The sequence below is a fragment of the Podarcis bocagei genome (assembly GCF_964188305.1).
Source record: "Podarcis bocagei genome assembly, chromosome: 12".
Classification (NCBI taxonomy): domain Eukaryota; kingdom Metazoa; phylum Chordata; class Lepidosauria; order Squamata; family Lacertidae; genus Podarcis; species Podarcis bocagei.
In genome coordinates, this window is record NC_138137.1 from 46,820,926 (window position 1) to 46,847,851 (window position 26,926).

Below are 26,926 nucleotides of genomic sequence, written 5' to 3' on the forward strand. Positions count from 1 at the left end.
TGGCCAAATGGGATACAGCAAGTTAGTGGATGTAATTCATTTGAGTGCCCTTTGGGTTACATTCATATTGGCAAGTGAGCTATGATCCCAAAATTGCCTTAAAAACACATTTTGAAGACACAAGTGATATATGAAAAGAGCCAGATGTTAAAACACTACTTGCTTTTTATCTGAAGAGACAGAGGGTTTTTATTATTATTAATAAAAGGAAAGGAAAAACAGTATAGAAAATAAAAAACACTACATCTATTGACACATTTGAACATTCTGAATTCTCACTAAGCATTATAGCAAGGGCCGTGCATAGAAAAACAGAATACTGCCCAATCATACTGCCCAAATGAGGAATTTACAGCTTCTTGAGAATATTGGTTTTCATTATTATGAAAGAAAACTCTATAGTCCTTATAGCTGAGGAAAGAAGATTCGATTTTTGTTAGTAATACCTGGTAGAAATAAAATAAGTTGTGGGGGCTAACAAGGATTTTGAGAAACCAAAGAATCATGTTTCAGTGTCATGTACACCTTTATTCTGGAAACACAATAAATGATTAAAATCAGGCTAAAACAGGGCTTTTTTAAAGCCAGAACTCAGTTCTGGCACCTCTCATGTGAGTGCCATTGTAAGAGAACAAGGGAGGCTTTTTTTCTTTAAAAAATAAAAGCACTGAGTAAATATATATAAATTTGCTACGTTTTCATACATATAGAATTGTGCAGGGAGATTATAACCATGTCTATAGCCAAAGTCAGCAAAGCATATGTTCAGAACACACTGGTCAGCCACTCTATTGAATAACTGGTTGGTTGTGGGTGAGCCACACTCTTGAAGCCTCTACCCTCCTACCTGTAGAATGGGAACAATAGTTTTGAAGTATTTTTAACACCTTCCATTGCACTTCCCCCCAATGCATGACACAGAAGACAAAATGTTGTGAAATAGCAGAAACACCTTAGTAGTGATAACCCTAAGTCCACAAGTGTTTTGTCTTCATACTGGTGTTTGCGGGAAAATTCTGGGTCCAGATTTGCTTAGGAAAGGTATTCAAGTGACTTTGGACCTCGGCCTGTCACTGGTATTGTGATGGGAAGGTGCTACTACTGTACTGATTCATTGTGAGGAAGCCATTCATTTGGATGCAAGTGGTGAGATGGAGAAATAAAGAAACTGAGATGTTTCTCAGACCAGACGAAGCATTGATTTTTATTACCGAGATCGGGCTTGTAATATGAATTGAAAATCTAATTTTATATATATTTTTATAGCGCATAAAAGGCTTTTCCAAGAGTTAGCCATTCCCAGGTGCCGGTGGCTTTATAGAGCTTTTATCTAGTTAAAGAAAACCCAGTCGTGCTAATTTAATCTCTGTAGTAGTACAACAGCTTGGCACCTGAGGCCTGTCCTAACGCAGCCGTAACGCCGCAAATTGAAGAAGAAAAAGCCTCCATTGTTTTGTTTTGAATTATTCAGGACTCGCAGGCAGCCTTGTGTTTTTTCCCCCCTGTAGGGACAAGCTTTTGGGTTAAGGATCAGTAAAATGAAGGAGGGGAGAGGCAGGGACTCGCTGGCGGGTCCAGGATCATCTTCGGGGCGTGATTCTGCAAAATGGGCATTTACATTCTTCATTACCTAAGCAACCACGTGCAAAACTGGAGTCAGAATTGGCAAAAAGAAAAGAGAAAAGAAATCAGCAACCTATCTCCATGATCCACAATTCCTTGAGGGAACAACTGCTATTTCAGTCGAAATGCTTGTTTGCTCTCGATTCATTGAAATGGGGCTTGTTTGTTTGCATCTTTTTTAAAGCGAGAAGACAGTACAAACAGCAATGAATCAACCTCAAATTGAAGGGCTCGTCTGTTAAGATCCTCACATTAACACATTAATGTGAAGTTAAAGTTTCTAATTAAACCCAGGCACAACATAAAGGCAATGAAACAAAGTGCGAGTCTTTAGAAAAGCTGGGGCGTTTGGGGTGTGTTTTCTTCCTCCTCCTCCTCATCATCATCCCCTTTGTGCTGACTTATTTCCTTTCTTATTCAATTAAAAGCGCTTGTCCCAAGTGGCAGTGGTAGCTGCAAGGGAGCCTCTTGGGAGCAAGATGGCTGCCCCTTGCCTCTCCATGGCTGCCACTGCCGGCCTCCTCTCTTGGGCTCCTCGTAGCAGCTGCTGGAGAGCAAGTGAAGAGGCAGAGAGACTGTGGCCACTGAGGGACAGACAGAGCTGCCCTTGAAAGGGAAAGTGGAGAGGAGTCTTGGTTTAAGAAAAAAAATACTTTGCGCATCTACATCTAATCTCACCCCTTTCAAAGATGTATTTATTGGTGCATGTTTTTCTTCTTGTAAATCTACTAAAGAATAAAGGTAAAGGCACCCCCGACCATTAGGTCCAGTTGTGGCCCAACTCTGGGGTTGCAGCGCTCATCTCACTTTATTGGCCAAAGGAGCTGGCGTACATGACTAAGCCAGCATGACTAAGCCACTTCTGGTGAACCAGAGCAGTGCACAGAAACACCGTTTACCTTCCCCCCAGAGTGGTGCCTATTTATCTACTTTCACTTTGACGTGCTTTCGAACTGCTAGGTTGGCAGAAGCAGGGACTGAACAACGGGAGCTCACCCCATCATGGGGATTCGAAATGCCAACCTTCTGATCAGAAAGTCCTAGGCTCTGTGGTTTAAGCACAGCACATGTCTACCATCCAGTAATTCTTTCTAGCAACTCTTTTTCTGAACTCCAAAGCTACGTTATTCATCTCACTGCTCACTGTGGCTAAATTACGTATCTTGCGTTGTCGTTATGGTGTTCTACCCGCATTCATTTCAATGCAAAGTAGACACAATGCAAATGGGGAGAATTGTATTTATTGGACTGATTTCCATTCTGTTTGCACACCTGCAAACAGGCGAACCTTGGCAATTTCAGCTCCAATTTCTGTTTTCATTGGAATTCTCCAACATCTGTAATCCTCGTGAGGATTTTAGCAACTAGTAACATCCAGTGTATTCCGTTTAAAGGGAGGCATTGAACAATTGTGTTTAGATCTCGTTGGGATTTTTCAAAATTAACAACAGCATTACCTGGTAGCACTTAAAAACATTCAGTGCAGTGCATTTTAACGCATGCTGGTACTACAGATTGCTATTCAAGTAACATGAACACGTTCTGAATGATGCACGGACTGCTTTAAATAGCTTTTCCTCCTTCTAAAGATCTCGGAGGCAAAAATAGCAACAGTTTGGAAGGCAGATAAAGAGACCTTAATGGCCCCTGCTCTGAGGGTGGATTCACAGCCTGGGTACAAAAAGCATCAAAATAACAAGAGCGGATGAGTTGTGTGCATCATCTTCTGGGGTGAAGTCTGAAGAGGGAAGACATACGTCTCCACTGTAAGAAGATGTGTTGACACCTGATATGCAGCCAACTTGTGTGTCCCTCCATGAGGGACGTCTATGACCCTCTCCTCTTTATAGGTAACCATGGAAATGTCGACCGAGGAAGTCTGACTCACTTGCGCTTCCAGTTTTGGGGCTTACATAACACTCAACTATGTGCTCACTGGGAGAACCAAGAACAGCCAAAAAAAATTCTTTTCCTGAGGTGAACATTAGGTGGACTTAATGTCCCACTTTACTTCAGTGGGAGGAAAATGCCTGACCTGTTTTGCATGTTTTTTGTGTGCTTAATTCTCCAGTAAACAATATGAGGGTGTCAGGGAACTGCCATCGGAGCCAAGAGTGGAGGTAAGGCTCCCCGACCATGCAGGAGAAGGGACCAGAAGAGGGAGAGAGAACACTCCCTTTGGGGAAGGTTATCAGCATGGCACCGGAGAGGAAGGGGACCAGGGAAGGACTTCGGAGAGCGGGCTCCAAGACTCTTCCACAGAGACCAGCGGGGAGAGTCCAGGACCTCCGTTGGCTACGCCTACTCTGCGCAGAAAGCTTCCGCGCAGGGAGTCTAGGCGGAGACTGGGCGTCAAGGAATTTTTATGTTGGAAGAAATTCAGGAAACGCCCACTGACGGATTCTGCCAGCGACTAACACAGCCACGGAGAAAGGGCTGTCCAGCCAGGGAAAGGTTTAGCCAGGCAACGTTGCCTAGAACTTCAGCATCCTTTACGCACGAGCAACCCCAATTCCCATTACAGAGGGTTTTGGGGGGTTTTTAATCTTTGAGAGTAAATAATAGAGATGACTGTTTACCACAGTTGTGCGGAAATAATTTTAGCCTGAGGCCTACATTCCCTCATGGGCAAACTGGAAGGGGCCGCATGCCAGAGGGGAGCAGGGTCAGAACCAAAATGTGTGGTGTGTCTGCAACTGGGGTTGGAAGAACAAAGGCAGAGGAAGGGGTTGTTTCTGCTTTGTAGGTACCAAACTCTGAGTATAAATTGCACACTGTATTAATTGATACTGTTTTTAACATTAGTGACCATGTGATGATTTTAGCTTATGAATTTTATCGTTTAATGTTTTTATTTGTACATTGGGGTACTTTTATAGCTTTGTTTAGAGTATGTAATGTTTTAATAATATAAATGTTTTAAGTCTTTTTTTACCAATTCAGTATATTTTCTTTTAATTGTCAAATAATTCTGTGTACATTGCGGCAGCCTTTGGCTATGTGCAATAAAACTGACTGAGACTGAGTTTCTGCTTTGTAAGCTGCGGAGAAAGAGAGGTGGAAGAGGACAGAGCAAAGCTGAACGAGAGCTCCAGGGTATGGTTATTGTATTGGTAGGAAGGAGAAGGAAGAGAAAGACCACCCTCAATCCTGCCCTATGATGAGTTGTGGCAGTGGACCTAATAGGAGGCCCAGAATACTCTGTGGGTGAAGAAGGCTATGCATCAAAAGGGAGAGAGAAATAATTCAGCACAGGGTCCTTGTTTTCCCATTGACAAGAGTCTGCATGAGGATCACACTAAGCAGTGAGAGTTATATTTAATGGCCCAGAGATCCAGGAAATCTTGAAGCATGATTAACTCATGGTCTGCATTGAACTTCTGAAGTATTAAAAAAAAAACAAAAAAACCCCACAGATTTCTCTTTCTTGGTTCATGCAAAGAGGGAAGCTTTTATTTTATTTTGGGCATGTAGGCGTAAATCCCTCATTACCAATGAAAGATATTCATATAATTTTACTCTGCTCAACATTTGCCTCCAAATGTCAACAGTTTACTGAAAAATGAAGTGCTGGGGGTGGCGATAACCAACAGTGCTCATGATGGTGCCTGTTTAGTGAAAGATTTCATCCCACCCATATGCAAATCTAACCTTTCTAATATTTGAGCCCAATAAGCCCAAAGACGGGGTTTCAGTAGAAAAATGTTTACTAAAGACTTTCTTCCTTTACAATCTATTGATTTTAATATCCTTACCATTCCTGTTGAATGTCAATATCCCCCTGCAGACTGCCATTGCAAGCCTGAATCCATTTCATTTATTTATACCATTTGAGGGGAAAAGTCCTGAGAAATGAATAAAAAGTTCTTTCTTGCTGGTGTCCTAGCACTGAGAGTCGCAACTTGATCATTTGTTTCCTGCATGAATAACTGGGGGTGTTTTAATATGTCCGGGATATGGGTGGCGCTGTGGGTTAAACCACAGAGCCTAGGACTTGCTGATCAGAAGGTCGGCGGTTCGGATCCCCACGACAGGGTGAGCTCCCTTTGCTCGGTCCCTGCTCCTGCCAACCTAGCAGTTCGAAAGCACGTCAAAGTGCAAGTAGATAAATAGGTACTGCTACGGCGGGAAGGTAAACGGCGTTTCCGTGCGCTGCTCTGGTTCACCAGAAACGGCTAAGTCATGCTGGCCACATGACCCGGAAGCTGGACGCCGGCTTCCTCAGCCAATAAAGCAAGATAAGCACCGCAACCCCAGAGTTGGCCACGACTGGACCTAATGGTCAGGGGTCCCTTTACCTTTTTTTTAATATGTCCATCAAGGACAAGAATATCAGAAGAGCCCCACTGGATCAGACTGAAGGTCCAACAAACTCAAAAGAAAGGGGCCAAGCCCCGTGGCACAGCATGCCGAGGTTCTGAGTTCAAACTCTGGCATCTCTAGGCAAAGCTTTTAATTACCTTTGTCGAGTTACTGAGTTATTAAGACAACTGTGAACTAGATCAGGGGAAGCCAACATGGTGCCTTACACACACACACACCATTTTATTGTTAGTAGATGTTCAGGCGTTCTTTTGACTGAATTGTCTTGCTTCCCACGCATTAATTCCCTGATCAAACACAGCATCGTGATGCTACAAAGCTTGAAAGATCTGTGAAGTCTCCAACCCAGGTCTAGCTGTCAGGAACCCTCAGACAACTTGGTCTAGGAAGTGGGAAAACTCTTCTATCACTTGGTTTTCCTCATAAGCTAGCTATGAGCAAGCATGACAGAAGTTCTAGTGAAGGACTGAAGTACCTCAGAATACGTAGGAGTGGTTCCATTATCCATGAAGCTGCAACCACCTGTGTGCTTCTCCATGTTTCTATGTTCCTTCTTTCACAAGCTAACATACTTCCATAAAAATGGAATCAAAGGCCCAGGACGCCACACACCCATCGTACCACTTCAGACACCAGCAAAGCCTTTCTGAAACGAGCATGCACAACCTGAGCAACAACTTCTCTTACTACACAACCTTCTGTGGCCTAAGTTATGTTGTTATAGCGGTTGGAGTTCTCTGGGGCTCACAATTCGAACTCCAAACACAACAAGGGGATTATCCCCTCTCTGGGAAAACTGATATTTAGTTTTAAATCAGAGCAAACGTAAGCCAGGTTTTCAGCAAATTGCTGTTTTGTTCCGATTTAAAGCTAAATATTGGGTTTTTCCAGGGGAAGGAATGGGGCGAAGGGGAAATCTATCGGACCTGTACTTTCTAGGCACCAGATAAAAGGATGAGCCCGAGGTCCTTCTTTTCCCCAATTTCAGTCAAAGCTGGTTTGGGGGGAAATGAATCAAAATTATTTCCTAAGAAACAGCAGGATAGATACAGAGTAGATACGGATTGTGATGAACGCTGTGTGTCTACCATTTTCCAAACCAGTGGGGGGGGGGGCGCACTGGGTCAATGGAAGCCTGTGCAAAGCCTCACAAGACTGCTACATTTTCTGCTTCATGATGTTTTTCCTTTCTCTTTAATAACCACTCGACTTATTTCTGCTAACTTCTCATGTAATGGATTTAGTGTTCTTCAAAGTCCCTGGCCAGTCTTTTGAGTTCAGCAAAAGCCAAGTCCTTTTATTGTTTCTCTCTACCTCCAGCCAATTTGCTGTTTTGCCTTGACTTGGGTCTCTTGTGTTTGCTTGCTTTAGGATTTGCTGCCAAATGAGGCAAAGGAAACTGTGGCTAGTGAGATTTCTAAAGCCAATGTTAAAAATTTCATTTGTTCCCTCTTAACATTTTAGGAGCAGTTCTTCTAGGAGGCCTATGTGCCTCCAAGCTAATTAACTCCTAATGAGTGTGAAACACCCAGGGATGTTTACATGAAGGGCACTACAGAAACAAAGATGGACCAGATTGTAGAGCTGGGAGAGATTAACATTATGGTTTGATCCTTTTTATTAAAAAAAAAGTTATTGAAACATTCTTCTTTTCAATACTGTGCTCTAACTGAAGATGATAAAAATCAGCAATCCATACTGATTTTTGTTGAACTGAATCATTCCCATCTCCAGACTATTAGAAATGGCAACTACAATTTCACTCAGGTAATGGGTTTCTGAGTTGACCGCCTCATTATGGTGCTGGGAAATTTCCTATCAGGTCAGGAACGTTCTCTGGTTGCCACACTGGCTCACATGCTTAAGCCATCCAGAGATATTTGCTCTGGAATGTCATTTCTCTAACACATTTGATTTTTGTTCATGGTGCATGGTGGTTTATATAGCTTAAGATGATCTGCACCTGGCCTGGTGGTTGTACGGTCTTGATCAGATGTTTCCTAGTGGCTAAGAGGGTGAGGCCCTGCTTGAAATCTTGCCTGAACTGTGCCTGCATTACCTTAGGTAAGCCGCTGACCTGGTTTGAATGTAACACCACATCATAGGGTAGCATTGCATGAAAAATCCTGCTCAAGTTTTGGAGTCTTCCCACTCCTCTAAACTTCCTGCACGGCTGCAAGGAGGAAAGTGGACACTTCCTGTTTTGAACTATCCATAGTTTACATCCAGACATGAGGAACTGTGGTTAGAACAAGCAAGGATCTGACACCACAGTTTGATCCTGGCTTGTTTTAATAAGCCATCATCTATACAGATCACAGGGCTTATTCTTCAAGCATAACGCTAAGCTACGTATACTTAGTTAAAAATAAGAAGTGTGTGTTTCTAATTCTCTCCTTTTGGCTTAGCTGAGGAGAGGGTTGCATGAAGCAAGGCTTGGGCAGGTTCCTTTACATAACGACGGTTTAGCACAGGCATAGGCAAACTCAGCCCTCCAGATGTTTTGGGACTACAACTCCCATCATACCTGACCACTGGTCCTGTTAGCTAGGGATCATGGGAGTTGTAGTCCCAAAAACATCTGGAGGGCTGAGTTTGCCTATGCCTGGTTTAGCATTATGCCTAAATCAGACCGCTGTCTCTAAACCTCAGTCCCACCGTTATCAATTGCATATCCGTTTAATGCGTATCCCACCTTTACACCACCATCAATAATGATGATGATGATGCAATGTATGAATGAGGCGCGTTAGATGGCTAGGATGGGCTGATCAAACTCAGTTACAGTCTCAGGTTTGTGGCCACATGTTTTGAAAGGCTGTGTGTGTGTGTGTGTGTGTGTGTGTGTGTGTGCTGGGAAACGTGTGTGTGCTCAGAGACACGATGATAACATTCACTTTAAAAGGAAGACTCGGAGCGGGAAGCGAGGAAAGATGTCAACAGCAGAGCACACGCATGACTTACATCTGTGCTGGGACAGCTTGATCCATGTACTGTTATACCGAGACAGCTTTTTCTGTATTTATTTACAGCAAAGCTTAATAATTAATGAGCACTTATTATTATAGCTGCTCCAGAACCATATGGCAAGCAGGATGTGAACAAATCTTTCGAGACAAAGCACTCGGGTGGAAGCGTGTTCTGATTTTGCTCCTTTATGTCTGAGCAGAAGGCAGAGGTGTTCTCGCAGCATGAAATGTTTACTTACAGGGTTTCATTGGGGGGGGCTCATTTTCTTGCTTAGCCCATTCCGCCAACAAATTTCAGGCAGGTCCTGGGCCAGGCAGGTCTTCTCTCAGTGGAACCTTAGCTGAGCAAAAGAAAGGTTTCGGGTACAGAGCAGGAATTTGCAAGTTCACAAATGATCCACAAAGACTGGATTGAAAGGAACAAACTTTTAGTTCTGCTACTGCAAAACTAGAAGGAAAACCGAAGGTAGAAAAATGCCCCTTGGCTTCCTTTCACTGCAGGTCTCATCCAGAACTGATCCTCTCCCTCCCTCCTTCCAGATCGCTTTATAGTTCCTACTCACAATCCAAGAAGGCTGGAGATGGCATCGAGTCCAGATCATCTGCTCCATGGTGGATCAGAGCCACAAGATGAGCCTGTGTGGTGTAGTGGTTAAGAGCGGTAGATTCGTAATCTGGGGAACCGGGTTCGCGTCTCTGCTCCTCCACATGCAGCTGCTGGTTGAACTTGGGCTAGTCACACTTCTTTGAAGTCTCTCAGCCCCACTCACCTCACAGAGTGTTTGTTGTGGGGGAGGAAGGGAAAGGAGAATGTTAGCTGCTTTGAGACTCCTTCGGGTAGTGATAAAGCGGGATATCAAATCCAAACTCCTCCTCCTCTTCTTCTTCTTCCTCCTCCTCCTCCTCCTCCTCAATGGAATCCTACTTCATACCCAGTTAGTTAGCAGTATCAACAACAAAATAGCTTTCTCCACCTAAATTTGTTGTTGTAATCTGTCTGTCTAAGGAGACAATGGAGGAGGGCACCTTCAGGGGTCAAACCATTGGAGAGTTACAGCGCCTGCTGTGGCTGTAGAGACTGATACAGGAGAGCCATGTTTTATTGCAGGGGGGGGGGAGAGAGATGAAGGCGTCCAGTTTTGCTGCAACAGGTACACCATGGCGTTCCTTTTCTCTGCACTCATCCCACCTAAATTAGGCTGTTGGAAACTAAGGAAGCTAAGCCAGAGAGGACTGTTGCATGAAAGGGCTGTGAGATGTGGTACTGAAAACATATTCCTTGCTTTAGAAGGTGCTCAGAAGCACCTTTCATTCTAGTTTGGCTGGCAGATTTTGAGCTTCTAGTAATACGCAGTGTAATTCTTAACAAGCCTGAAGTCTTACCAATAACGAGCCAGGCAACATCTATGCGAGTCTCCAATGGCGGTTGCTGTAACTACTGGTAGAAAAAGTTTTGTGTGTGTCTGTGGAAGCAATAAGATTAATTTCACATTGAGGTTTAAAGTGGTGCCATTGTGCTTGTTGTGACCTGGATATAGGCAATGACAAAGCCATTTTGATTAAAGGAGAAAGGTGGCAAAGATGTTATTTTATTGACAATTGCAGACCACTGCTCCAGTCCAGCAGAGTGAAAGACTGGCTTCTGCTTGTGTCTTTTCAGGAATTCGCTGATTCCCTCTATCAAATGATTACGCAGAAGTTTCAAGAGGTGACAGATAATTTTGCTGCCATCTATGCACGTCACAAATCCCTTGCAGGAATTGTCATGACCAGAGGTAAGCGTAAACTTTCTTCCATGCTGGTTTGCAACCTTATAATTTGTTTGTGAATTATTATTTTTCTAGGTCCTGTGGGATTGCTCAGTTGGTAGAGCATGAGACTCAATCTCAGGATCATGGGTTTGATCCCCATGTTGGGCAAAAGATTCCTGAATTGCAGGGAGTTGGACTAGGTGGTCCTCATGGTCCTTCAAACTCTACAACTCTATGATTCCATTATTCTAGTGGAAGATGAAACACAGTTTACACTGGCCACTAGGGGCGGGAGGTAGTTTTTGCAATTGTATTTGAGGTCTTTATAGTATTTGAATTCAGCGATTCAAACTTCTTGTATTGTAATGGTTGCTCTGAGACTTTGTGCTGTGCAGCACTAGGAGTGGAGGTGGGGGACCTCAGGCCCAGAGGACAAATGTGGCCCTCCAAGCTTCTGAATCTGGCCCTTGGAGCTCTCTTCATACCACATGCCCTCTCCCTTTGCATCCTTCTCGGGTGTTTTTGCCTGATTGCAATGTGACCTTGAGCTTAACTTTGCTTTACATTAACTTAATGATTAACTTTCCTCAATTCTCCACAGCAGAGTGGTCCAAAGTGCAGCTCTCGGGCTGCATGTGGCTCTCAAGGCCTTTTTGGGTGGGCCTTGGCAACATTTGGCGTCCCTCCCACAGCCCTTGTGTTGCTTTCCCAAAGCCCGGTAAGCAAGGCGCTGGGCTTTGGGCAAGAGGCGCAAGGCTCTGACAGGGTCCTAGAGTCCTTCTGTCTCCTTCCCAAAGCCTAGTTAGCACTTTCCCAACTTTGGGAAGGAGGTGGGAGGGCTGTAGTACCCTGGTCAGAGCCTAGGGCCTCCTTCCCCAAACCCAGCATCTCGCTTAGCTAGCTTTGGGCGGGGAGTACAAGGGCTTGGGGGGGCATCAGATTTTGGCCTCGTCCTCAGCCCCAGCACATGCGGGTAACAAGACAATGTGTGGTTCACAGGTTCCGCATGAAAGTACTCTTGCAGCCCACTTGGGTATGCAAAGTTGGACCTCTCTGCTATACAACATGATTTTAGAATGGTAGCACTGAATCTACTGCTATGTACTATTGTTAGTTGTTACTATTTATCTGGGGAACCAGGTTCGAGTCTCCGCTCCTCCACATGCAGCTGCTGGGTGACCTTGGGCCAGTCACACTTCTTTGAAGTCTCTCAGCCCCACTCACCTCACAGAGTGTTTGTTGTGGGAGAGGAAGGGAAAGGAGAATGTTAGCCGCTTTGAGACTCCTGAAGGGGAGTGAAAGGCGGGATATCAAATCCAAACTCTTCTTCTTATTATTATTATTAGCGTAACTTATAACCCACCTTTCAGCTCAAAGAGCCCCAATACAAAATACATTTAAATACACAATGTACTATGTCAACAAAATTACTGCAAACACCTTAAGAGCAGTGCAAAGATAAACAACAGAAACTGTCTTTGCCTCCTTCAAGTTCAAAATAAATACCCAAGATAAAGGAGCATTTGCTTGCTTATAAAAAGTTAACATAGATGTGGGTACTGGGAGGGCTAGGGGCCATCACAGAAAAGCCCCTGCTCCTGATAATCCTGGCACTCAAACATGTATAAATCATAAAACAGAGTGAGGGGGTTCATTAAATGATTGAAGAGACTATAATTATATAGGAAGCATAATTCCATCCTACCTTACCTCAATTAATTATTTTGTACCCCACTTTCCAGTCAAAAAATTGTTCCCAAAGCAACATGCCAATACACAACGGAACCAACCCATGTCCTATTGCAGGCTGAGTTGGGGGGGGGGGGGAGATGTGGATAAACAAAAATGCTAGTTGCCAATGATTAAAAAGTATATTTATTTGGGTAACTCCATTCTGGATAACTAAGAATGTCTGAAGCTGAAATCATGCTATAGTGCAGAAATGCATTGTAGGTCTAATCTCACAAATTTTACATTTATGGGTGGTTTTTTCCCCAAATCTTTTAAATAGTTGTGGTATTGTCATGATGCTCGAAAATTCATGACGCTTCTAAATTCTGCAGGCAAAACTTTGGATTCTAATCCAATCCCAGGTGTTTTGTCTCCTACGTAGTTTTTACTTCAGCTTGCAAAAGTACAAAGGCAGCAAATTGTGTATCAAATATAAACCATTATCTCATATGCATATGTTTCGAGCTTGACAGACGATTTTTCAGAGAAGGCAGGAGGTATCCAATGCATATTCAGAGGGGGCTTGCTAAATTATCTGGAACAAACTGGCACTGCACTGTAGACTCAGGCTGTGCAATATGTTAACTGCTATGGGCTCTGACTAGATCATGAGGCAGAAGTGAACCACTGTTCAGTCTAGGGCAGAATGAAGGTCATTGGAGTCAATTCCGTCCACCCCTTCATTAAAGAAGCCATAAATATTCAGGGCAGATAGCTGACCCATGGGCTCATAAAGATCCCAGACACGAAATAACCAACATCTGTTCTTGCAAGGACCATGTTACTTTCTGGGCAACATCTGGGCCTCCACAAAGATGGTCACCCATGAAAACCAGCACCCTGTGTGAGCAGAATTCATGTTCCTGCACATAGATGGGCTGGTCCACCCTGTCTGCGTCCCCCTGTGCTGCACTGCACTCCTCTCCAGATGATCCCATGAGCCTCAGGAGCTGCTTTTGAGGATGTGCAGCATCTGTGGTGAGAAGGGGGACCTGAAAAAGGTACTCACGTGCATCGCACTTTGAATCCTGGCCTGCATGTGTCACTTCAGCAGCCCAAACCGGATGCAGCCAACCGAAGACTTTCTCTTTGAAGAAAGTCAGAAGCTGCACAACTCTCCTAGCATTATAGAAGGTGGGAAGCCTCCTGAGACCTTCTGACTTTTTTCCAAGACTTATCTCCAACGGGAAAGAAGAACCCAGCCTTCTCCCAAGTTTTCCATGCATGCCAAAGGACTCGGCAGGCATGGCTCTTGCAAGTGGGACAAAAAGCAGCTGCAACATCTATACATCCTAGGGAACTCCGAGATGGGAGGAATCTTTCACCTTGTCCCAAGTGCAAGAGAGAAGAGGCCACTGTTCTGCACCTAAAGGAAAGACAGATATATATATATATATATATATATATATATATATATATATATATATAAAAGTTTTGCATTCCTTTGATTTGGGAGTGTCTTGCTAGAGACCTAACCTAGGGCTTTTTAAATGTTTTGGATTTGTAATGGCACATTTCCTTTCCACCTGCAATTACTGGACATAATAAAGAGCCCCTGCCACACATTCTAAGGCTAATCTATTATTTTCAAAGTCCTTCTTCAAAGAGAGTGGGGGGAAGCCCTCTGCACACTTACAGTGAATAAGAGGAAGGCTGGTATTTAAACACTATTTTTCCCATTTGAACTTGATACATCTTGACAGTTTAAATATAGATAGAGACATCTTTGTCTGCTTTTCTCTTCAAAATACATAATCTAAGAAGTTTGGTCCTCTTCAGAGAAGGAGGCGAGGAAACTCACAGAAGAGCAATATACATTGATTTTTTGAGTTCAATTTTCTCTTTCTCTTCTCTCTCTTTTTTTTCCTGAAGCTGACAATCACTTTGATCTTAAAAGCAAGCAGGGAGGCCTTTTCAGTTATCTTACATATGAAATAAAGATGAAGTGGACAAAAGGGGCTCTAAACAGCAATTTCACGCTGTGATAAAAGATGGCAAATTATCGCCCATATCTCATGAAATGGATCTTAATGATTGCTAAGTGAGGTAGCAGGAGAAAAGTAAAAAGTTGGCAATCTGTCTCCATGGATCCTTCCAGTCATTTTAAGATTCGGAAGGCAGGGCACCTAAAGGTAATCAAGAATATTGATGGGCAATTGATTCCTGGCCCTTAGTTTACTGCCTGGTAAAATGTATTAGCAGACTGATACAATAGGCCAGCGATTTAAGGAGCCAATATGCCGTCGGAAGCATTGTCAAAACAGCAAAGCCAAGCATGCGTGCTTTCCAAAACTCCTCCACAAACAAGTTCTGGGGGGCTGCGTTACATCAGACACACTTTACAGCAGGGGGAGCCAACTTTTGGGGGCCAACGGGCGCATTTGAAATTTTGGGAAAGTGCTATGGGCATCTGTCACACACACAAAAATGGCTGCTGTAGAAGATGTGGAGTAACACAAATTAGCTGCCATGTTTTAAAAAGCAGAGGAGGGCATATGACCGCAAAATGGTGTGGGACTTCCTCTCTGTCGATGAGAAAAAAGGCAACAGCATCAGCCACCACTGTGCTTGCTTACAGGGGGAAGGTCTTTGCACCTCTCCTCACGAGGGAGGGGGGCCCACTCTGGGGTCCAGTGAAATGTGAGCAGGAGAGACCAAGCCATTGCAAACGGAACTGAGGAGGAGGAAATGAGGTCCGATGACAGAGGGCTTAATGGGGAAGCAAAACTGCTTAAAGAAACAGATCTCAGAAGGGCTCTGAGGATGGGACAACTGAAGCCAACTGAAGTCAACTGAAGAGCTGACCAGGTGCTTCCTGAAGGCAAGAGAAGCCCCTGGGGCTCTGAAGACCCTCAAGATCCATAGAAGGAAGGTAGAAGCTCTCACAATGAAGCCTTGAGATTGTGCCTCTCTGCATCCTTGTTTACCATACTGTGATTTGCCTGCCCTAACATAACATATGTGTAGACTACCTATCCAGTGCAGTGCCACTATTGAATTGGAGGGTCAAAGGTGCTGTGTTTTTGTTTGTTTGCTTGCTTAACATTTTGTTACGCCATCCTTCATACAAATCCCAAGGTGGTGTACATCACTAAAACACAACTTCATAAAGCAGTGCATTAAAACAAAATGAGTGAAAGCACATGGCAATTATTAAGTAGTGGGTTGACAAAGCAGATGACACAGAGATTTCTCCAAGTAGTTCTGGAAGTAAGCTGGAACTGAACTGAACTGAACAGCTCAGCCGGCCTGCTTTTATAGGCAGCCGGCTGTCAACATTGTAACAACAACAACCCAGGGTTTCCCGCCTAAATTAACTGATATGGACCTGAATGAAAACTATATACACAATACGCCTGGTGGCCAGCGTGAGAACTTCAATACTTAACAGCAATAAATAAGTATAATGCACCAATAGCCACAGTAGCTTTGTGACAATAACCTCCCAGGGTTTGGCATCAGTCACCCACAAAAGGCTGGGTGGGTGAATAAAGCCAACTTCAGGAGTCACCAAAAGCTCAGCAGAGCTGCTGCCTGCCCAATTTCAAGTGATCTGTGTGGAACACTCTGCATGCAGATAACTGGGGTCAGGGCTTGCTCCAGGTGGCCCTGGGCAAAGGATCCTCTAGTAGATCCCATCCTCTGCCAGCTGGCCCTGGGAGGCTCCTCTGGCTGTGGTAGTAGTGCTGCAAGCAGTCAGCCAAACTTTGAATTTTCCACAGTGCCCCAGAATTAAGCTTATTCAGAGGCTTGGTGGGAAACCCATCCACTTAGTGCAGCTTGGTCTGCCATGTTGGGGTGTGTGGAACAGGGGCAGGGGCTTGGTTAGCATTAGCAGGGGCCTGATGTTGACCCTAACCTATGTCCATGAATGAAGAGATGATCAGGAGACCCTTCACAGAGGGATGATTTCCCAGAGTGCTTCAACAGTCAGTCCCTCTTTGAGGGAAGGGGGATAAAGTTCTCTGAGCAACTCTCAGCAGCCTTCACAGACTACAGCTCCCAGATTCTCTGGAGGAAGACACAACTGTTGAGGGTGGTATATGATACTGCTTTAAATGTATGGCACAGGTGGAGAATATAATCACAGCTTCCTGTGCCCCACTGCAGCACACTGATGGAGGCAGATGCAACACCTCAGAAGCATGGGCAGAGGTGCATATGATTCTGCTAAATCAGCGAACTCTCCGCCAGGCCAGCAGTTTTCCTTCTTCTCTGTTCACAGAGGGGACAGGGTAGTAAATGAAATGGGCCATAGAAACCAGAAGCGGAAAAGACTGCTAAGTCATCACATCCATGCCTCCGCAAGTGCTGGATTGCTCCCCGTACTACACCCTTGAGTGCCTTTCTTTCCCAATTTGAGATTTAAATGTACCACTTAGCAGCGGGTCTTTTGGCTCCTCCTTGGGGAGCCCTCCTCCACTCTAAGTAGCCTTTGTTGTTGATAATAATCCCCTCTCCTCCTTGATTTTCTTGCCTTTGATTGTGCTGAAGCCATGTTCATTATAATACAACAGTTGCTTTCTTTCCCCGCTTCACGCAAAACCTTCTCTGGGTTTATACCTTTTGCGAGCTTCCAGGCCATTTTCCTCTTACCTTAGTGCATCAATTAGTGCGGTTATACATATTTGATTATTTTAATCTCTCCCGTGGAGCCATTCTCTGCTTGCAAACATTTAATCAGTTCTGTTGCCACTCTGATTTATGCCCCGTTCTGTCAACATCGGATTCGTGGCGATCCTGAGCAAGAGAATTCTAATTAGGGATGACATAAGGTGGCTATTCTTGCGTGAACAGGGATGTAAAATGTGGTGCACTGCTATTTTTGAACTCCCCACTGACGTGAAGAGAGCTGATCCAACATAAGAGCAAATTTGCCTGAGAGAGAGAGTCATTTTCTCCCTATGAGCCCACTCTCTGTGAGGTTCATTAGGATCTCTAGGCCTCAGGATCAGGCCTTGTCTTAGGCTCTGCTTCCAGGGCAAGAAGCCCCTCAGGGAATCCCCACATTGCTTTTTTGTTGTTGTTTTTATTTGTACTTTTCAAGTTTATACATTTCATTCATTCTATAATCAATTTAACATTTCAAAGTTTGACTTCCTTCCCCCTCTTTCTGCAGTCCCTTATTTTTTAATATCCTCCGCGTATTCAAATTCATTTAATTATCTACTTGAAATATATACTCTTATGAAACTGCAGGTTATTCCAAAAATCTTGCCAAAGCTTTTATCTGTTTGCAATTTATCTGTAAATATTCAACAAACCATTTCCATTCTTTTATAAAAGTTTGTTATCTAGGTTTCTTATTCTTCCAGTAAGTTTTGCCATTTCTGCATATTCCAGAAGTTTTTGTATTCATTCTTCATTTGCTGGGACTTCTGCTTCTTTCCACTTTGGGGCAAGTAGGATTCTTGCTGCTGTAGTAGCATGCATGAATAAATTTTTAGGTAGTTCTGTCCCTATAATTCCCAAAGGAAAAGCTTCTGGGGTTGTTGTTTTTTACAAAAGATATTTTGAACATCCTTTTCAATTCCCCCACGCTGCTGCCTCCATGCCACTCTGGCAATTCCACTCTCCACTCACACTTCCTGCCCTTGCCGCTACCCTGCATGGATGGCACAAGCCATAACCAGCACTGGCATACTCCAGGAAGCAGCTGAGCTGCCGGTGCCTACCTCTTCCTGTCACCTGCTCAACTCCTCCCCAGGATGCAGCTGGAGGGAGAAGAGGGAGGGCTGGCTATCAAACTTCACAGGGATCTTCCATCTGCAAGTTTTTTTCTGCACACACCGCCCAAAGCAGCAGGCCTTTCTCTCTTTTTTCATATCCTCAGCAGAGGATATGCGGTTGCTATGGAAAAGCCCATCACGAAAGAAAGCTTGGAATGCCTGGTGGAATGTCACCTAATGCAAAATAGTGACTTTCTTAAGATGGATGTTGATTTAGTGGAATCTAGGGCGGCAACTGCAATTTTAAAAGACAGGTTCCTGGAGTTCTGGGCAGATGAGTTGGTGGCAATGTAAAATGCCGACAGAAGTGGGATGTGATGGTTTGGGTTCACTTCAAAGAGAGTGCCATGGAAATAAGCATAATGGACATGGGTGGCACTGTGGGTTAAACCACAGAGCCTAGGACTTGCCAATAAGAAGGTCGGCGGTTCGAATCCCTGTGACAGGGTGAGCTCCCGTTGCTCGGTTCCTGCTCCTGCCAACCTAGCAGTTCGAAAGCACATCAAAGTGCAAGTAGATAAATAGGTACTGCTCCGGCGGGAAGGTAAATGTGCTGCTCTGGTTTGCCAGAAGCGGCTTAGTCATGCTGGCCACATGATCCGGAAGCTGTACGCCAGCTCCCTCGGCCACTAAAGCGAGATGAGCACCGCAACCCCAGAGTTGGCCACGACTGGACCTAATGGTCAGGGGTCCCTTTATCTTTACCAAAGGGTAATGGCATTATGGACGGGTTTCATAGTGGTTGGGGCGGTGGGGCCTTAGACTGCCATTCTAAGCATGCTGATGTAGAAAGTGATGTTTGCCAATAACATGAACTGGGAGAGGTCCATTTTCTCCTGCATACCCCAATAGAACATCCCTTTCTCTTTTTTCAATATCCTTGGCAGAGGATGGTCTAATGAACACCATAAAGTCACTATGGGAAAGGACGGCACAGATATAGCCTGGAATGAGACTACCTTGGCTTTGAGAAAAGTTCAGTTGAGCTCTATTCCAGAAACAATAAAATGAATAAAATAATCAAGAGTGGGGCTGGAAGTTCAGCGTGATTAGAAAACACACACTCACACGTTTGATTGATTTGTTAAATGGAAAACAAACAAAAAAGAATAGCAAATTATTGCCTACCAGCTAGATATGAACCAGCACTGAAAATTACATGAAATTGTACCTCATGAATAATTCACAAGGATGACTTTAATCTATCATTATTTCCAGCTCTCTCTTTTTACCGAACAACTTGTTCACGTCAGTCATCACCATTGGAGGAAGGGGGAAATGAGGGGAAACAGATCTGTCTTCCCCAACCTGATGCCCTGCAGATGTTTTGGTAACTACAGCTCACGTCAGTCCCCATGCTAGCCATCTTCATATGGTAGCCATCTTCAAATATCTAAAGGGCTGTCACATGGAGACACAAATAGGATTGGGTGGCTAACTTAATTCTGCCATTTCAGATTTCTGTCAATTTGTCCCAAAGCCTCATCCCTTCCAGAGAAGAAACTGGGAGTTCTCTTACCCACCCTAGCAGAAAGGTCCAACAAAAATATTTGGTTTAATGAAGGTGTACTGTAGTTCGTTGCATACATACATTTATTTATATATTTTTCCCGGGGCACATGAGCTTCCTTGTTTCATGGATCTCTCAATCAGGCAGAACAAGCAGGTAGCAAAATTTCATCTTTCAGAGAGAGAGCAAATTAGGTTACATGGGACTGATAACATTTGCATTGCTGATAATGGGTTATTTACAAGGCTGAAATCATTTGCATTGCTGATAAGAGTCTATTTGCAAAGCTGTGTTACAAGTAACGGAAAACATTTGCAATTTACAAAACTATTCGCTAGCGTATTAGAGACCGATTAGGGTTTTAGGGAAGGGTTCAGTTGAGGCCAAATGCCTAAAGAAAAAGGAACTTAACCCTCAAAGTGATTTTCAGCTTCAGCAGATCTTAGGATTGCTTTAACAACCAGTTGTCATCGTATGGGAAATGGTTCCTTGAAAGCTGGGGCTTAGAGCCCAGCCTGATTAGCCACTCCACATATTTGAGACCATAACTGCCCCCCAAAACAATAAGGGGAAAGTCCATAACTGACCGTTATCAAGAACATACTTTTTATGCATCCTACTATCAGTATTCCAGTTATATGTGGTCCCCCATATGTTTAGCTCCCATCAGCCCTAGCCAGCCAGCATGACCAATGGGATGATGGGAGTTGTAGTCCAACAACATATAGAGAGCCACAGGTGAGCCACTCCTGAGTTTTAAAATCCCAGATAGCAGTGCTGGCAAAGACACAGGTGTCTTAGATGCTGGGGTTTTGCTTCCAGTTGTATATCTAAGTTATCAGGAATCTAAATGATCCCGGTAAGACCTTGCCTCTTTTAGTTTATTTATCTTCTGGAAGGTCCCCTCTTACTTCTCCGTCCGTCCGTCCCGCAATTTAACTTGACCCCAGAGTGGGAAGAAGGTAGATTGGGATCTACTGATAGATCTCTGGGTGATTTGCCGTAGATCCAGTGCTTTTTTTCTAAAAACAAATGTTTAGAGGTACTATCATTTTCCTACACATCTTGAAATACTGCCCCTCAATGAGGCCAAACTTAGATTCACAAAATGTTTAGAGGTATGCGTACCCCTGCGTAACCCCCACCCCAAAAAAGTACTGAGTAGACCACCAAGATTTCTGACTCCCAGTCGTTTAACCACCATGACCACAACAAAACAGCCTCCTTCTAAATCTTCACCTTCTAAATTAAGTGGCTGAGATGAAGAAATCTTGAGGTGGAAACCAGGAGGGGATTTTCATGAGACAGGAAACTCACTTCTGGTACTGAAAACAAATTTCTGGACTGAGCATGAGCTAGAGCGTGGGTAGGCAAACTGAGGCCCGGGGGCCGGATCCGGCCCAATCGCCTTCTAAATCCGGCCCACAGACGGCCCAGGAATCAGCGTGTTTTTACATGAGTAGAATGTGTCCTTTTATTTAAAATGCATCTCTGGGTTATTTGTGGGGCATAGGAATTAGTTCATATATTTTTTTCCAAAATATAGTCCAGCCTCCCCACAAGGTCTGAGGGACAGTGGACCGACCCCCTGCTGAAAAAGGTTGCTGACCCCTGAGCTAGAGGAACTCTGTTCCTCAACTGTATTTTGCTCACTCCCAGACATTAATTTGCGCCTGGCACTCCAGCGTCAGTGATATGTCATGGTTTGGCTTAGCATTACATGCAAACTGGGTTTTTATGTCCCTTCTCCCCACTTTAAATTACCCCTTCACCAGCACATGGCTGACAAAGCAACTCTTCCTCCTTATTCTCCCCTATTACCTTGCTTCATTTCCTTTTCAAATTGAAAACTATTATAAGGGTTTAGCCCAATATTAAAACCCTCCATTTATAAATTGTTCACCCTTTATATCTAATTTCATCCAGTCTTTCCCCACTCCCCCCCATCATCCCCAGAAGGTGTAAGGCTTTATTTCATGCAGTGATTTGAAGGGGAAAGAAATATATTCAGAAGACTTTGTCAGACAGATGTATCAGGTGTCAAGGTTATAACAAAGGATGAAGTTCAGTTCTCCCGATTTATTTTAAATTGTGTGATTCTAGGGTCAGTGAGTCTTATAATAAGGCTTTGCAAAAATTGGGTTAAAGCAGGATAAAAACAGTAAACTGCAAGTGTGTGTGCATGTGTGTTATGATTAATTCTTTTTAATGGTTATTTAATTACTTAGAGTGACTGTAGCATTCTTCATTTGGTTGGCCAGGGGGAAAAACAAAAAAAAACAATTGTTATTACACTAAAAACCAACTCTGAATGTTTCTGCTATTTACAAATCAACAGTTTGGATCATGTTGGATCATGCGTCTTGGATCATGTGTCTTTCCATGTGAAACATTTTAAGTGTATACCAATAACTGCCATGTGCACATGTAGCAAGCAGATGATTCTATCAGGGACCTGGGATTGAGAGTAGCCACAGACCTCTACCACACGTAGATACAGAAGCAATCATATATGAGTGATGCACTACCAAAAATAAACTCTTACGTGGTTAACATTGCCCAGATTCCTTCACACCCAGAGCCTACAAATCTACCTGAAACCCTGGTTTCAGATTCTGATTATGAGGATAATGGATTTTATCTAATGGATTACAAAAAGTATGCAGAGGAGGGTGACCAAAATGATCAAGGAAACCAAGCTTTATGAGGAGTGGTTGAGGGAGTTGGGCAAGAGGAGATGGAGAGGAGATACTCGTAATCTGGTGAACCGGGTTCGCTTTCCCCGCTCCTCCACATGCAGCTGCTGGTTGACCTTGGGCTAGTCACACTTCTCTGAAGCCTCTCAGCCTCACTCACCTCACAGAGTGTTCGTTGTGGGGGAGGAAGGGAAAAGGAGATTGTTAGCTGCTTTGAGACTCCTTAAGGAGAGTGAGAGGCGGAATATCAAGTCCAAACTCCTCTTCTCCTTCTTCAAATATCTCAAGGGCAGTCACATGGAAGAGAGAGCAAGTTTGTTTCCTCCTGCTCTGGAGGGTAGGACCAGAACCAGTGGATTCAAGTTACAAGAATGGAGATTCTGACTAAATTGGCAGTAAGAACTGTTCAGTGGAACAGACTCTCTTGGAAAGTGGTGGACTCTCCTTCCTTGGAGGTTTTTAAGCAGAGGTTGGATGGTCATCTGCCATGGATGCTTATTTGAGATCCCTGCATTGCAGCGGGTCGGACTGGATGACTCTCAAAGTCCCTTCCAACGCTACAATTCTACGATTCTACGGATCAATAAAAATGGTAGTGGAGGGATCGAGTTATAAGAGTTGGTGAGGGCTTGGAGGCATGAGCCCCATGATGAGGAACACGGGAGGTTAAAAGAAAAACTGTAAAATGCTGCAAACCATCTGAAAAAGCAAGACATAAATCTAATGAATAAATATGGCAATATGCTTCATATTGGGACAGACACATAAAGTGTGACATTCTTAGTGCCTGCCCTGCAACCGTGGAATTCCTTTTATTCGGAGAATGCTACAGCCTGATCCTCTTTTAAGATCATCTTGGCCTGAGCTAGTTTTTGGAGGTCACCACTACAGTCTGTTACTTGGAATGATTTAGCTGTTTGGTTAATGTTTCTCATAGCTTGATTTATAACCGACGGCTGAACTCGCTCCCCCCACCTTAAGGAATCAGAACTAGCTAGGTTTCCAAATAAATAAAAGAAAGGATAATGTTTTACGCTAGGAGGAAGAATGCTTTTATCTCTCTACAGATGGAAACACTAGTTTCCTTGCAGATGTGCTTCTGAATTTATGTCCTATTGCTACGAGCATTTTCCGTTATGCACGATTCCTTCAAAAGTATGCTGACGATGAGCTGTTGTTAATCACTGCCGTCACTCATTAATGCTGTGGTTCGTGGTCTAATGGCCCGTGGTTTCAGTGCAGATATGAAAGGTGGCGTCAGGCCCCACATTATATATAATGAGCCAATAACCATCTGGGTTGCCAAGACTCAGTAGAGGACAGGATAAATTTGCTCCACTGGTCCTCTCCCCTTGATGCTTCTTTCTTTCCCTTTCTCCAGATCACTCATATATTTACTGTTGTAACATACCCTCCAACATTTATCTGATGAAAATAGGGATGTCCTGTTCCATAATAATATTTATAATAATTTTATTATTTACACCCCGCCAATCTGACTGGCTTGCTTCAAACACTCAAGGTGGATTCCAGCACACATAAAAAAACATAATAAAACATTAAACATTTAAAAAACCTTCCTTATACAGTCGTACCTCGTTTTGCGGCCAGAATCCGTTCTGGAGCCACAGCCGCTGGCTGAAAAGAATGCAGGGCAAAGCGCTGCAGCTGTGCACGAGCGTGGAGGTTTGCGCTTCTGCGCATGCGCAAGTGGCAAACCCAAAAGTAACACATTTCAGTACTTCCAGGTTTGCCGCAGATGTTTGCTGGAATGGATGCTAGACAAGGCAGACGTTCACGAAAGTATTACTGTACAGGTCTGCCTTCAGATGTCTTCTAAAGGTTGAATAGTTGCTTATCTCCTTGGTTTGTAGGCCTCATAACTCCATAAGAGTAAAGGTAAAGGAACCCCTGACCATTAGGTCCAGTCGTGACCGACTCTGGGGTTGCGGCGCTCATCTCGCTTTATTGGCCGAGGGAGCCGGCGTACAGCTTCCGGGTCATGTGGCCAGCATGACTAAGCCGCTTCTGGCGAACCAGAGCAGCACATGGAAACGCCGTTTACCTTCCCGCCGGAGCAGTACCTATTTATCTACTTGCACTTTGAGGTGCTTTCGTTAGCAGGAGCTGGGACCGAGCAACGGGAGGTCACCCCGTCGCGGGGATTTGAACCACCGACCTTCTGATCGGCAAGTCCTAGGCTCTGTGGTTTAACCCACAGTGCCACCCACATCCCTTACTCATAACTCCATACCCCAATAATTCTCAGATGAAAATAGGGATGTCCTACCGGTCCCAGCGCCTGCCAACCTAGCAGTTCGAAAGCACCCCTGGGTGCAAGTAGATAAATAGGTACCGCTTACCAGCGGGAAGGTAAACGGCGTTCCGTGTGCTGCGCTGGCTCGCCAGATGCAGCTTTGTCATGCTGGCCACGTGACCCAGAAGTGTCTCCGGACAGCGCTGGCCCACGGCCTATAGAGTGAGATGGGCGCACAAACCCCAGAGTCTGTCAAGACTGGCCCGTTCGGGCAGGGGTACCTTTACCTTTACCTTACCATACCCTCCAACTTTTCTCCGATGAAAATAGGGATTGCCTATGGAAAAGCAGGGCATTCTGGGATCAAATCAGAAAATGGGACGGCTTCTGTAAATCTGGAACTGTCCTTGGAAAACAGGGACACTTGGGGGTTCAGATGTAACCTGCCTAAGGTCTTAGGACAAAGGCCAGGAATTGAAGTTATTTAAAATAACCAAACAAACAATGGAGCTTATTAAAGGGCAAGTAAACTGAGTGTAGAAGGGTAGAGCTTGAGAGCAGGGGGAGATCCAGCTGCAGATTTTATTCTGCATGCACCTCTATCTGGGCAAACAACTAACACTTCAATAGCAGCCGGTGGAAGACAAAACAGAGACCTGGCCGAAAAGGAAGGCCTGTGTTTTCTGTACAACTTCTAAAGAAGAGCAGCTCTAAAACTCCCTTACTTTTTATTTAGTGCTTCCAGTGGCACAGAAATGAAAGCTCACATTACAAGGGATGTATGTTGCCATTATAAAAAACAAAAGCCACCCTAAACCCAGCAGGCTACTATTTATCAGTACTGCAAGAGATTCTTTTATTACCTCCTTACAGGGATGTACACCTCTTGTGATGTAGTTATTGATTTTAACAAGTAAACTTCCTGGCTGGCTTTTATCTAGGAATTAGCAGTCCGGACTGAAATGGGATCCCACATTATTCCAGTAGTGTCGTGATGCGAGATGGCTGCATATTCCAGGAGCCGTGTAATCACCCTATTAGAGCTGTCTCCACTGCCACATGAAAGCGTGGTCTTTAAGTACTCGAGCAATTACGAGTGTTAACGCTGCCAGGCGATTCTAAAAAAGACCGCTGGTGTGGTGTGGCGCAGTGTGGGGTTTTTGTGTGTGTGCGTGTGGTGGTTTTTTGTTATTTATTTATTTTGCCTCCCTGCAGGTTTGGATATCCGGCAGGCTCAGGTTATTGTGCTGACATCGGGTACCAAGTGCATAAATGGAGAATACCTTAACGACCAAGGGCTCGTGGTCAATGACTGCCACGCAGAGATTGTGGCGCGGAGGGCCTTCCTTCACTTCCTTTACTCGCAGCTGGAGCTTCACCTGAGGTAAAACTGCACTTGGGTGCTTCGGTTTCGGTTTGGTATTTGTATTTGTATTCTGCTTCTCCAGCAAGAGCGTCAAGCTTAAAGAAGCTCGCAATAAATCAGTAACACTGGAGATTGGTGAACATTTCTCTCTCAAAATAATAATAATAACAATAATAATATCATCCCCCCAAAAAAGCATAAAATGGGCAAAACCCAACAAACGCAGCAAATAATAAACAGAGTTCAATGCAATCTCACAGCAATTCAAATAGCGTATTTTTTGCTCTATAAGGCTCACTTTTTCCCTCCTAAAAAGTAAGGGGAAATGTGTGTGCACCTTATGGAGCGAATGCAGGCTGCGCAGCTGCGCAGTGATCCCTCTTGCTGTTCTGGCTTCTGGGATTCAGAATATTTTTTTCTTGTTTTCCTCCTCCAAAAACTAGGTGTGTCTTATGGTCTGGTGCGTCTTATAGAGCAAAAAATACGGTAATGTCCAAGAAATGACAACCATCTGATATTTATGCAGAGAAGAAAATAGAATGAAAAAATTAGTATATGTTTGCCCGCCAAGTGAATAAAGGCTGGAGGAGCTAAAACCAGGAAAGGAAATGTATTCTATACATATATGTATCAGGCACTGCCAATGTGGCATGATGTCATGAACTGGCAGGACTATGGGGAGGAGGAAGAGGAAGAAAAGGATCCCAGTGAGGGGTGTAGCTGAGACTGGGACACACCAGGGCAAGGTGGAGATGGGGAAGGAGAGGTTGACGTAGGAAGTACTCAGAGGGTGACAGAGGATGTTGAGGGGATGGGGGTCAGTGCACAGGAACCAGAGTAGCAAAACCCATCTCCAGAGCCAGAGGGTGTCTCCACAAACACGGTGAACTCTGAGGCATAGGGAGCAGTGAGAGTGGCGCTCCAGTAGGCTGAGGCAAGCAAGGGCCCACAGCCCAGCTCCCTAGCTGGCC

At 44.3% G+C, this 26,926-nt stretch overlaps 1 protein-coding gene and 1 long non-coding RNA gene across 9 annotated transcripts in view; one reads left to right on the forward strand and one right to left on the reverse strand.

Moving 5' to 3' along the window:
* The window catches only part of ADARB2 (adenosine deaminase RNA specific B2 (inactive)), a 390,457-nt gene that overhangs the window by 315,166 nt on the left and 48,365 nt on the right, over positions 1-26,926 (forward strand). For all 8 annotated transcript variants that reach the window (XM_081163583.1, XM_081163586.1, XM_081163584.1 and 5 more), the window contains 2 exons: positions 10,576-10,690; positions 25,805-25,973. In XM_081163583.1, coding sequence (XP_081019709.1) covers positions 10,576-10,690; positions 25,805-25,973 — 284 coding nt within the window. The remainder of the gene's footprint in view (positions 1-10,575; positions 10,691-25,804; positions 25,974-26,926) is intronic.
* LOC308569812 overlaps positions 1-26,926 on the reverse strand; it is a 116,587-nt gene that overhangs the window by 29,011 nt on the left and 60,650 nt on the right. The gene's annotated exons all lie outside the window — the stretch shown is intronic.